This window comes from Cygnus olor, chromosome 3 (assembly GCF_009769625.2).
Source record: "Cygnus olor isolate bCygOlo1 chromosome 3, bCygOlo1.pri.v2, whole genome shotgun sequence".
NCBI lineage: Eukaryota > Metazoa > Chordata > Aves > Anseriformes > Anatidae > Cygnus > Cygnus olor.
The window spans coordinates 101,699,239-101,712,963 of NC_049171.1; the positions used below are offsets into that span (position 1 = coordinate 101,699,239).

Here is a 13,725-nt window from a genome sequence, read left to right on the forward strand (position 1 = left end):
CCAAACCTCCGAATTTAGCAGGCACTCCTCATTGTGGTTCTGTTGCCTCGTTGTCCGATTTCTTCATGCTCTGAAATGGCTGAACATGAACATTTCCATATTTTGACATTTCTGTGCACTTACTGCTCTGGGTCTCCAAACGCTGACCAGCATTTACTTTAATGGCGATTCTCATAGGGAAATATTTATATTGCCATCCATCCTTTTACAGATGGTTAAGTAGAAGAAGGGAACCAGGCTAAGGTCAATGCAAATCCAGAATTTAAATCCTCAAAATTCCTTTTGAGCTGTCATGGTTGTCTCTGCAGCTGATCTGAGAGAGTTTCACATTGCTGGAGATTTGCCGGTGGTAACACAGTTCTGGTGGGGCTGGGTGTCTGGTGTCTGCCCCGCAGGCACTCTCAGACCATGGCTGTCAGTCAGGCCCACCTGCACCTTGGCCTCTTTAGCAGAAGGGCCTGGAGGACAGGCTGCAGGCTCCCTGTCACCTCCCAGGGAAGGGCCAGGCTAGGCAACAGTGCCTGCTCGCACTCACCCTTGCTCTGCTCAGTGAATCTTGTCTTCATTATGTTCATGCACAGGGGAACAGCCCCAGAGGGAGCGCGGAGAGCACCCCACACAGGAGCAGGCCATGCACTAGGCACCTATGACAGGGGAAAGAGGGACTGAGGAAGGCATCTCCCTCCAGCCCTCAGTGAGGTGCCCACATCCAGCTATGCTGCATCCCTCTCTTCTCCGAATGTCCTAGGGGGTCCCATTCTGAGGCCTAATTGCTGTGCTGTGCAGGAAACCTCTCCTCCAAGCTCATCACCGTCAGTTTTTGTGGGAGCTGGCTCGGCAGCTCAGGTCCGACTGATGCTGCCATGCTCCGTGCTCATTAAGGCCACAGCCTGGCATGCAACCAGAGTGCTTGAACTAAGGTCAGCACTGAGTCAAGGCGAGTGGCAGGCTCCGAGCTGTTCTTTCCATATGTGGCTTCTTCTTTCCACAAAGAAATATGCTCCTTGAAATGAACTACCGTGGGCAAATCTTTGTAGCAGCTGGGACTTAACTGAGATAGAGGGTTTGACCTACTGCAGTAAAGTGAACAGAGTTTGACTTTATGAAAAGTTCACAACAGAAATATATTACTGATCTCACTGAACATGAAAGTACTCTGGCTGAGCTTTTTATCATAGGGTGTCATCTGTACTTATGTCGTGTTTCACTGGATGATATTATATGTTACTGAAGGAATGAGGCAGTAACTTTGGTTTTGTAATTGACAGAGCCACAGTCTTTAAAGCCACTGCAGTGGTTTTCGGCCTTTTTCCTTCCCCAGGCTCTTTGTGAAGTGTCCTGTGGTCTTGATATTTAACATTGCCAGCTGGAAAGATGCCAGGGTCAGTCTTGAAGACCTCTTGTTTCTAAACCTCCTATTTACTTTAAGGCACAGTCCCACCATCCACTTCCCCAGGACTTCTGCCTGGAGTAGATCACATAAGAACATGTTTTACTGTTGTTAGAACTGCTCAGCATGAAAGCTTACTAAGGAATACTTATACTAAAAATCGCTCAGACAGTCTTCTTGTATTGCCATTTAGATCTATCATTCTGATTGATCACTGTGTGGTTGGCTAATATTGAGCCTAATTTAACCCTATATGCTCACGCATCCATCTATTCTGTCTATTATACCTGACATTCTACAAATTACTTACTCATGCAAATGACGACCTAAGGCAACCTTTTATGATATTCGTGTTTAATTATACAAATGGTTTTTGATAAATAAGATTATACATCGTTCCATATGTTTATTCACTCCTTGATGAAAGCAAAATTTAATTTTCATGCAGATTTGTTGGAGACTGTGTTTAATAAGTGCTGAGTTTTATGTAGTCTGCAGATCACTCTGGTTTTGGGAAGCTGACAAAATCAGTAGGTATAGTTCATAGAGACATGTGTTTTTTAATCAGGCCTAATTCAAGCTGCTAAATTTTGAAATCTTGGAACTGTAACCACTGTCTTTGTGCTCATGCAATGAAGTGAATGTTGTGAAAATAAATGAGTTACTGATGAACTTTGTTTTCAATTGACTTCGTTTATATTCCAGGATACTGAAAATGTTTCCAAATGCAATACAATAATATTTTAAAGAGAGTGATGTTTCTGTAAAACTTCGCAGATTTAAAGAGTAACTAGAGTTTGGCTAGTGAGATTCACTCCAGGTGAACATAACTTGGATAGCACACAATGCCAGGCAATTCAGTCTGGGGGCTGCTTGCACACGTGAAGGAATTGTGTAGAAGGGAGACAATAACAGGACTGGATGTCAGTATTTTTGTTCAGATTTGTTTGAAAATGTTATCAATGTTGATCATAGCTTCTCAAGGCATCCTCTTTGCATGGCATGACAAAGACAGTGGTGGGAATTCAGATATGTAGGAGATATGTGAACACACTGTCTGAGATATGAGATCGGTTTCCTTCCCCTCAATGCAGTGGTGGGATTTTTTTAATTTTTTTATATATTTTTTTTTCTGTTAGGAAGTCACTGGGTAAATACAGGTGCTGGACATTTTGCACGGATGTCATTGTGCCATGTCTTTCTCAGTGTCAGTAAAGCTGCTGTAGCACCCTGGCTTATTGTGGAGGTTTTGTAGGCTTGACTCCTTCTCTGACAGTTCTCTGTTCTTGTGTGCCAAAGGTGTGGTCGGTGAACTCAGCGGGCCGGACACCGAGCGGCTGGTCCCGCTGCCGGACGGGCCCTGCCCCTCCTGAGGGCCTGGGAGCTCCCCTGTTCCACACAGTGGCATCCACGGTGGCTGTGGTGAACATCAACCCCCCTCTTAAGCCAAATGGGGTGGTCAGCATCTACAGGCTGTTTTCTAATGATACCAGAGGGAATGAAGTGGTGGTGAGTATTGCTGAAATTGTCTCTGTATTTCCATTTGAAGCTGTGTTTTCTAGCTTTAACAGCTTTGTTCTTGTTATCAGCTACTGCTGGTTGCAAGTTTTCCTCCTCTCCTGTGCTCCTTTTGTTGCCTGCTCTGCAATGCTCTCTTCTGGCCAAAGCGGTCCCAACACTTTAACTCAGCTAAATGTGCTTCTCAAGGAATTCACTTTATCGTTCAAACCTTTCTCGCTTGGTAATGTGCTGTGACAATGTGATGAGAATGCAAAGTGTTGTTTTAGGGGTGGCTAACCATCCAAATGAAATAATTCCAGACAGCTTCTGCCAGTCCAAGTGGTGCAGGTGGGAACTGTAGCCAGTAGGAAATGGTTGTGTGCTTTGGGTAGCCTACAGGTTTGAAGCTCTGAAGAAAAACCTGAGTTGCCCTTAAAATATTTCTTGCTGGTAAGAAGTATTGCATGGTAAAGCACTTAAGAACAATGCAAGTAGCAAGATAACTTCTGTGTTCAGTGTCTCAGCCTAGACTGCATTAATGGTAACTTAATGTTCTTAATGGTGACTTCCCTGGGGCAGATCTTAGCTGTTCAGCAGATTTCAGTAACCATCTCTTTAAACAATTCCTCATTTTGGTGTCTGTGCCAAGTGGAGGATTTCAATACCCATCTGTGGAGTCGGTGTCTTCTCTAGCTTGGGCATTGCTGCAGTGAAGAGGCCCATAGGAAAGACTCTGGAGGGTTCTGTGTGATCCTCAAAGATTTCCTAAATTTTAAGTATGCCTGTACTATGGGTTCTCATTAGAAGAGACTGCAGCAACATGAGTGATGCTTTAGTAGGGCTGAGATGTGGCTTCCCTTGAGACAGAATCCATTAGGTGTCCAGACATGATTGGACTTAGCTAAGCTAGGAAACCTATGAGGCTTCATTAGAGTTATAAAATGGGGAGATGTGAGGAAAGGCTAGGGCTGTGCAAGGTATCTGGAGCAGTTACCACCAAATCAGTGCAAAATACTTGAATTCTTCTTCATGTCTAACATTATCTGTTTGTTTTTTTACAAAAAGTAAACGTTTATATGGGCCTTTTGCTTTTGTATCATCCTTCTCAACGTGGAAGTGCTGGAGATACCTTCCCAGGCTATCAGTCCTTTCCATGAGTTTAAGCTGCCTACTGAATATCCATTATGCGTTTATTTCTCCATGCATTTATTCCTCCCAGTGCAATTGGCCACGTTCATGTCTGATTCAGCCAACTCATCTCCTCGGTGTCTGTCTGGTCTTCCATCTCCATCCCCTCACACCTGCCATGCTGCTGTCTCATCTCTAGCACTGACATCAGGCAGTACTACGTGCTTTCCTTTGCTTGCTTGACTTCTTCCTTCCTATTTTCTACTGCACTGTCTACTAAGTCACAAGCTGCCAAATGGGAGCGGATGTTACCCATTGTTGGTGCTTTCTATATATTTTAATTACTTTGGCTTAAGAAGCTGTACCCACAAATGACTACAGCAAAGATGTGAGGTGGCAATTCCTGCAAGCAGTTTAGGAACAAGGGCACCATTTCTGTCGGGTCTCCTGTGCTAGGTGTAGGAGAGTTGCCTAACGGCCTTGCCCAGCACCATAGCCATTTGTCTGCACAGCCATGCTGTGTTGACCCTCTGCTCAGAGGTTCCTACTGGAGATGGCACTTTCCCATCAGGTAAACTGACCCACCAGGCACATGCCTATCACTCTGCCCAATGCTGTCTCCTGTATCCAAGCCAAGGAAGCTTGTGAGACCTGCATGGGTACTTACTAGCACACTTGTCATGGAGGCATTTTCCACATTCATTTCTTTTTGCTCCAGTACCACTTAGCCCAGATTTTCTCCTTTAAGTTTGCAGTTTCTCTGTCCCTGAGAATGACATTTGCAAGTTGACATACAGAGTTTACAGCTTAACTCAAGAGGTCTGCGAGGCCAGTGATGCCATGGTCTTTTCCTTTGAACAGTGCCCTTTAACTTTGTAATATGAGGAAAATGACTGCAGAGGTCCCAGTGCACAGCAGCTGCATTAATGTCAGACTTAAAGGACATGCAGAACCTTGTGGCCATCATCTTTTGGAGTTAATTTACCTCGATAACTCTTATTTAGTACTTGTGGTGCTTGAAGCTGTGACAAGATCCCTCTTAAATTTTACAGCTGTCAGAAGGGACTGCCACCCAGCAGACAATACATGGGCTAAAACCTTTTACCACGTACTCCATTGGTGTGGAGGCCTGCACGTGTTTCAACTGTTGCAGCAAAGGACCCATGGCCCAAATCACCACTCAGCCAGCTCCACCGTCGGAGCAGCCCCCCCCGCAGATCCGCACCGTGACCTCCAGGAACGCCTCCTTCCAGTGGAGCGCCCCTCAGTCACCCAATGGCATTGTCACCAGGTAGGGGTGCTCCAGAGCACTTGTCCTGGATATAAGCTGTAATCACAGGGCTGAGAGCTCTGGACAGTTGTAACCCATGTTCATCCTTCCTGGTGTTGGTGGTGGTATCCTGTGTGACCCAAATTCCATCCAGGAAATGTTTATGTGCACCGATTGCTTTTCTCATGAACAAGATATTGGGGTTGGAGGGTGAAGGTGGAAGAGATGTTGGGAGTGGAGGTGATTGTCTGGCAGCTGTGGTTGTGAGATCAGCTGGCAGCAAAGAGGCAGCTGTATCTTGTAGTTAGTAAGGCAAGACCACTATCTGATTTGCAGAAGTGTTGATGCCTGTTAAGGCACCAACAGATTCATTGTTTGTGTGACTGACAACCATGCTTGTTCATAGGTATCTTACAGCTGGGGCCAAAGTCTTCAAGAGAAAAACTGAGATGAGGTCTAGCCTCCTCTCTGGTAGCCAGACATACAGCAATTGTGATGAAATGGTTGGTTGGCTGTTCTGATGTTAAGGCTCTTGATTAATCAAAATCTCCACTTTCTTCCCAGCTATGAGCTCCATGTGTATATGGCTTGTCCCCTGAACCTGCAGCCAGCAGTAAAGGCTTGCAGCCCTGGCCCAACTGAAGTGAAGTATACAGGAAATGGACAGAGTGCCAATGTGTCCAACCTCGAGCCTTACACAACCTACAACCTGCGAGTTGTGTCTTACAACTCCGTCGGCAGCAGCGCCTCAGAGTGGGTTGGTTTCACTACAGAAAAGGAGCGTAAGTATGAGAAATGTTTCACAGATCAGCATTCCTGCTTCTAATGAACAGGGCTGCATTGTGCTGAATGAATTTTTTGTGAAAGACGATGTCCTCAGGAACGTGCTCTTCTGTGTCCCTGGTCACCTCTGCTGCCCATTCGCTCAAATTCTGTTCTGGGGCTTGACTGCTCATTCCTTCAAAAGTATTTCTTATCACCATCTGATATTACAACCTCTGTGCTTGTGGAAAGGAAACCTTTTATTTTACCAAGAATGGGCAGCACACCTTCAGAACATAAAAGTTCAAGTATTACCAGAAGGCTGGTGTGTGGTAATAAACACACTGCCATAAACGGTCCCTGGGAAAAGTGGAGATCTTAAAAGAGCCCTGGTGATTCTTTTCAAGAATAATCTTACCCTCCTAATTCATGCCACACTACTTCCAGGGCTCATGAAAGTTTTCCTTGGGTTTCATCCGAATGATTGGATCCTTGCTGACAGTGAAGTAAGAATTTGTTGCTACCCAACCACCACAGGCAATACTTTAAGTTCATGTAGTGGTCTGCATGGAAATTAAATGTGCCGGACCTGTGCAGACAGTCAGAATAGATTTTAACATCAAAACTGAATTTGTGGTAGTCTAACATCAGCTTTTATTGAAAAGATCTATAATGATGTAGCCATAGTCATTCTATAACAGATGAGATGGACATTTCACCTCAGCCTGCCAGGACAGGGCAAAGAGAATATTAATTTTTCCTCACCTTATCTGGTGTCAGGATTTCAGAATCACCTTTCTAGAAATCCCATTTAAATCAATTGGTGCTTTTGCTGAGTAGTTACTAAAAACTACTACTAAGGTATTTGCTACATTGCATGGATTCTCAGCTGAAAGTTTGGGGCAGAACAGACCATTTTTCTTTAATGTGACCACTAGAAAAAAAAAAAAGAAAAAAAAAAGTCTTTAAATCTAAAACCATGTTTTAATAAATTGTAAACTGAAAGCTGTAATGTAACAATGAACATTTAAATGGAGAAAAATCATAACAAATTGGTGAGACTTAAAGAAGAAAAGGGTTTGAAAGCCATTTTCCAACCCTTCTCCACTGTATCTGCAGCTCTCTTCTTTCTGTCTTGCTTTTCTTGCCTTGCTGAACTCTCATGCCAGGTCTCCTGAGTCACTCTGAAAGTCTCCTTCCTCTTGCCTGGAAGGTTTGGCTTAGTGAAAGGGGGCAATTAGCAGCAAAGTGCAGCTGGACGAGCAGCTTTCTTATGAACAAACCAGCACATAGTGGGTACCTGGTTTAATGGCAAAGCCACAAGAAACAACCACCTCAAACGTAAATGAAGTCTTTGGTCAGCAAGTTGTTGAGCCTAACTGAGGAACTCTTTCTCCCTGAAGTCAGTTCTGTATTTCTTTTCTCTCTGTGGACAATCTGCTCCTGCTTTTCAGCAACCCTGCCCAATTTTCATGTATGTGCATGCATACACATGTATATGAGACAGAGAGGAAGCACGTGTGAGGAGCTTGAATCCTTCAGAACTCTTCTCTCTGCTGTATAATTCTGTCATGCCTGTTGCCTAGAAATGAGCTTTTTTTCCTTCTTTTGCAGCACCTCGGTACATGGCTCCGTTCTCAGTTGTCAGCAATTTATCTACCATCCACATAGACTGGAGTCGCACCTTCGTGCTGAACGGCCGCCTGAAGGAGTACGCGTTAACTGAGAGTGGGCAGCGCATCTACAGTGGCTTTGACACAGAGCTGTATTTGCCAAGGACATCTGACAAAAGTCAGTTTCAATTTCCTGTGTGCTTCTCTCTGTGAAAGACTGTTGAGCTAAATTAATATTATTGTGTGCTAAGTCTAAGAAATCTCTCTCCATGGGCATCCCAAGCTAAGAGCATAGAAGCTACTGTTTTTCTTCCTAAGTGGAAGAATGAATGGGAGGCTTAGAAGCAGCTCTAGCCAGCTGTGATCTCCCTGTAAATCCTTGTTGAATTCTATAGACAAATTCATTGAACTGCATCTAAGCAGAACCTCAAAACAAAAATCCTTGGAGCTAAGCTTCCTCTTAAATATTTTACCTGACTGGGTGAACCCACTCTGGCTCATTGTGAGGGTTGAGCTTTTCCAAATCCTGGAGCTGCGTTGCAATTTCACTGTTCAGGGCTGTGCTCTCAAAAAATGTATGGAAATCATCAGCACTAGAAAAGGCTGGAGCCTGATTTTTTATTTATTTTTTTAAAAAACTAAACTAAGTCAGCAGCTTTTGGAATCAGCCATGCTTTGAAATGCAGTTTCTCTTTCAGAAATTTGCTATGTTTGAAATACAAGCAGATTCTATCAACAGGGAAAAGAAAGACAGGAAAGAAAGGAAGGAGGGAGGGAAGGAATGAAGGAGGAATGGAAGGAAAGAAGGAAGAAAAGAAAATGTTTTTAAGAGGTTTTCTTTGCATTTTAAAGGGGTTTGTCATTTACTTTTTACTTTCCTGATTACTGCAATGATGCTAATACTATACTTTTTTTTTTTTTTTAACTCAAATGTTCTTAACAGGTTTGTATCAGCCATAAGTGGAGCATAAGAAACGTAGGGCACAATGATTAATACCTTGAAAGTTTCCAGTTCCACATCACTGGAAGAGAGAGAACTGAGAGACCTGGGTGTTGAAAGAGGAACATAATTTGTAGCAACATCATAGTGGTGGCCACCCTATGATCTGCCATAGTTCATGGTTTAAATGTTTAATACCTATGTATAAGGGATTATGAGGCTCTGATCTGGGACTTAGTCGGATTATGTTGGGTTATGTGCTATGCCTGCTTGGCTGTTCTCAGAGCTGGCCATCTTTGCTGGTGGATGATGGCGAAAAAGCAGCACCTACAGAATTTTGATTTCTCCTGCTGATAGCATTTTCCAACCTTTTTGCTCAGCCTTTTTGTTTCAAGTGACCTGTATCACCGATGAAGGGAGTGCCACGACACCAGTCATCAAATACAGCGCTGGAGATGGACTTGGTAATTATGTGAAGAAAACATCTAGCACCTGCTGATTTTATGTGTTTGTGGTAAAAATCTGATATGTAGTGGATGCCAGATAGGGTGGAATCTTACTGAAGGATCTGTAGTTCCTTAGCACCTTAGGGTATAAGGTATGTAGGTAATGTGCCGTTTTTCCATGAATGGATTTCCATTTCTTTGCAACATGATCAGCTTCAAATCTTTTCTCCAACCTTGCAATGTTGTGTTTTTTTTAATTTTATTTTAAAACCTTTTTTTTTTTTTTGCCATGACATACAGTGTTTTTTCCTCCTGAGTAGTATCTACTCTCTTTTAGAATTTAGCTGCAAATTAAGATTATCTTGAATTCTAATGCTGACCTTCCAATTCCTCCTCTATTTGACAATGAAAATACACATTCTCTCTTCTCCCTGCAACTCACTCACCCCAGCAAGTCCTCCCTGCACCCACTAGCTCCTTGCATATTCCTATTGATCATCCAGCCAGTTACAGTCTGCCGTTTCACCTAGGACATGTTTCCCTAACCAGTTTATGAGAATGTCATATGAGATTTCTCAGGACCCTTGCTATAAAGATCCTTTACTCTTTTGTCAAACAGAAGGAGTTTGGTGTAATGAAATCTCAGTCAGCTCTTGTCCACTGCCTTGTAAATACCCACCAGTAAAATGTTCCATTTCCTATCTGCTTAGTTTTCTAGGAAGCAAAGTTAAGCTCAAACCATTTCTAATGGGCACTGCTTTTAATTAAGTTATTTATTGTTTGAGTTGCATTTTTTTCAACTTCTTAAAATAGATCGGCCTTGTCTTTGCAATTACTCTTTACACCGAAGTTCCCTGACATATCTCCTCGTGCTCTTGCTCAATCCTCCTGCAGAATTTCAGGTAATGCTGCAGTAAAAGCATTATGAAATGTTCCCAGTTGCTCTATATCCATCACCTTCCATTGTTCTTTTGATTGCTGGCTGTATCCGGAGCCTACTACAAACTGGATCAGCACCACAGGCAGCTTGCAGTGGAGACTTAGAAGTGAAAGTGGTGGGAATTCCTTAGCAAAGAGCCTGGATACACATGTAGGATTGCAGCTAACCAGGAAATTCTGACAGAGAGATTTCTGATGCTTATGTGGTGCGTAAGCAGAGCCAACTGGCTGGTTTTTTTTTTTTTTTTTTTTTTTTCTAACAGGCAGGGAAAGGAGGAATAAAATGTTCCATGTTGTTTTCTTTTGTATTAATTTATCACTCATTTCTGTTCAGTCTTCCTCCCACTCTTTTTAACTGCACAGGCCTGCTGCTACAAAGTACTGGCACAGTGGTGGAGAGAATGTCCTCTGTCTGTGCCTCTCTGAAATTACCGTAGGCATTTTCACTCTTCAAGGTTACTTGGAGAACCCTTTTTTCCTCACATTCCACCTCCACCGCCTCCTTTCTCAAGAGCTGCTGATGCAGTGGTGATTTCCAGCCTGAGCAGCAATGCCAGAACTTTAAGCAGGGTCTCTTGAGGGTAGTAAGCTTTTTATTATAGCCCGCTAGCATATTGAACCATTATGCCACCTTGAACATAAGTGCAAATAAGCACATGACGACAAAATGACTTAAATTTCTGCCTAATTTATTAGAGTTGAAAGGGATAGCATATTGTTAAATGGCTTTCTCAAATAACATTCCCTTTCTCCCCTAATTCCTCTTGATTTTTACAGGTCTGATCTTGACAACACCTGGAGAGAAGGACAAAGCAGCGTCCAAAAGTGCAAAATTCTACAATGAGCTGTGGTTTGCAGTGTTGATGGTAGTTCTAGGTTTGATCATCTTGGCTATTCTTCTCTCCTTAATTCTTCAAAGGAAAGTTCACAAGCAACCCTATGCACGAGACAGACCTCCTTTAGTTCCGCTCCAGAAAAGAACGTCACCAATGAGTGTGTATTCAACAGGTGAAACACATCCGGTAGGTTGGGTAAAACACAATATTGTGTATCCATCATGTTACATCTTTATATATCCCTCACAATTTTTCTTTGTCCTTTCACTGTTTTGTTGCACTCCTCGTTACCAGCTGAAGGCTGTTCAGTGTAGGAAAAGGGCTATCTGGTTATAGCTATGAAGTTACAGAGAGCCAGGCTGCAGGCACTTAGTCCAAAAAGATCGCTAAGGCATCTGGTCTGCAGGACCTGACATTTCTGGATATGAAATGCTTCTGATGCCCTGTGACAAACTTTGGACCTGTAGTCACAGAAAATCCAAAGCCACTAATGGCACCTGATGTTAGCTGACATCTGCAGCAGAGCTGAAAAGACCGTGGCATCATGAGAAAAGGTAAGTAATAAAACGTGCTTTCAGAGGAACCTGCCATGTGGTTCCAACTATCTGTTAGGAATGGCTAGTCTGACAGTCTTTTGTCAGGTATCCATGAGCTGTCCCTGTGAAAAGCAGGACTTAGGGACAGGCTCTATTTCTTTCTAGTATGGACCCACCACCCAGCTGGAATGCTGTAAGACCAGCTGCCAGGAAGGCTTGGGGAGAGTGAGTGCAACCAGAGAAAAAAGCTAGGAACCTTTACAAAGAGCATGTGTGTATCTGTGCACATAAAGCCGCACTGACACTACCAAAGGGGTAGGAGGAGGACTGCTGAGGAGCGATAAAGGGGAAAGCTTAGTGTCATTTTTATTATGACAAGCTATAATTGCGTAAAAACCAGGATAAAGTACACATTCCATCATGAAGCAGAGTAGTACTGCTATCCTACCCATTTGTGAAAAGCAAGACAAAAGGAATTTGGAAATTGCTACAAGATTAAAAATTAGAGCAGCAGTGCCCTCCTGTTCTGTGCTTCTTCCCAGGCGCAAGCTACAAGGCTATTCTTCTTGTCACTTCTCAGCTTCTTTTCCCTGTGAGTGCCATGAAGCAGGATAGTGACTCCTCCATCCTTCACGCATTCTGTTCCTTCTTGTCTCAGTGCCAAGAAGCTGCATCTGTGCCTCAACGAAGCAGCTCTTGGAAACAATGGGATTTCCAGTGTGCCCCTTCTCCTGGCAAAGGCTGAGAGCATAAGAAACTTCTTTTATTGGTCTCATGGTTTTGATTCCTTTTCTTATACAGTCTGTCATGTCATGTTGTTCCTGTTGACTTTAAAATGTCTTTGCTGTTGGCGTGCCCACACAATTCCTTTCCATGTTCCTGCCCCTTTTATTTTCCCTCCTGCTTTTTTATTTTTTTTTTCCAAACACTCATGGAGTTAATAGAAAGGAAGATTGTACAGTGTATCAGCGGATTTACTTAATCTGAGAACTTAGTACAGAGCTGCTATGAAGTGGCAAAATTGCTTGTGTTTTACAGTTGCTAGCGAGATCACACAGCAAGCAATGCTGGCTGCCCACATAGTACTTGATGATCAGTTAAAGTTAAATCGTGCCTCATCTTTGCCAGTTCCCCACTCCCCCACATCCTGCTACACTGTCTCCCCGCTCACTGAGCTGCAGCTAATTCACAGCCTCCGTAAAGAACAGACCGCACCTGCATTGCACCTTTGCTTGCACTAATGCTTTTCCTCCCTCTCTTTAATCTCAGTTTGAGACTATTGCTGACACGTCTGATTCATCGAGCAGTGTCACTCTCAAAAGTTACACAATGCACTTTGAGGTAGAGTTGTTAGCTTGCAGAGTTGCAAAACTTGTGATGTGCCGGATGACCCAAAGAGCATGCATAAGGGTATCTTACCTACATTGCATGTTTTTCTTGGTGGGTAACTGGGTTTTTCCTGGTCATGGTAACTGACCATAACTGAGCAAAAGAAAGTCTGCTAACGTGCCCTTTCTGTGGAAGTCTGGACTGTCATTCATGTAATCAAAAATCTTTGGACCTCTGCCTGTTGACTTAATTAGAAAAAAAGAAAAAAAAAAAAAAGGAGAGGAGAAAAAAAGTCAGGGAAAGCCCTGCTTTACAGAGTTGTTTGTTGTTTGATTTTTTTTTTTCCTTTTGAGTGACATGATTGTCTGACAGTGGGGAATGGTTCTTTGTTGTTGTAGTTCAGTTTATAACTCTGCATGATTTTTGTGCCATGGCCTTCTCTGTTCTGTTACACTCCTGCTTTTGTTTTGTTTAGATAAAGTGTTTGAGGGCCAAGCCCTGTGTATTACATTTGCTGGTTTGTTTCTTCCCACTAGGGGCTAGAAGATACAAAAATTCCAGGAGCTGGTTCTCCCACAAGCAACCGCGGTGTCCATAATGCTTCTAGGGCACGGAGACCAAGTCAGAGCCAGTTAAGTCGCACATATTCCCAAGCCTCCCTTCACCGTAGTGTCAGCCAGCTGCTTGACATCTATGACAAAAAGCCTCTTGTTGATGAATCACCTTGGGATGCCATTATTCGTAATCATCGCACTGGTGGTCATGGCTTGGTAAGGACTCCTCTTCCTCTGTGCTGTTGCTCTGTCAGCTGCTAGTGATTGGTTTGTTTTGTTAGGATCATGTAAGGTCTAACTATCAAAAGTCCCTGGCTATACAATCAAAAGATTTAGAAGGATATGGTCAAAGATTAAATCTTCAAAATCCTTCCTGCCTACTGCTCTCTTCTGGAGCTGAAGGAGCATGACTGCAGGAACTATGAACTCCCAGCCAACTCGGAACTTGTACAGCGTTTGCTGCTCCAGCTGAGGCCCAGTGG

The 13,725-nt window shown here is 43.3% G+C and overlaps 1 protein-coding gene across 1 annotated transcript in view; it reads left to right on the top strand.

The window, feature by feature from the left end:
* Positions 1 to 13,725, top strand: part of USH2A (usherin) — a 420,079-nt gene that overhangs the window by 404,642 nt on the left and 1,712 nt on the right. Inside the window, 7 exon segments of the mRNA XM_040551919.1 lie at positions 2,690 to 2,899; positions 5,071 to 5,309; positions 5,853 to 6,070; positions 7,665 to 7,841; positions 8,984 to 9,067; positions 10,766 to 11,010; positions 13,226 to 13,459. Coding sequence (XP_040407853.1) covers positions 2,690 to 2,899; positions 5,071 to 5,309; positions 5,853 to 6,070; positions 7,665 to 7,841; positions 8,984 to 9,067; positions 10,766 to 11,010; positions 13,226 to 13,459 — 1,407 coding nt within the window.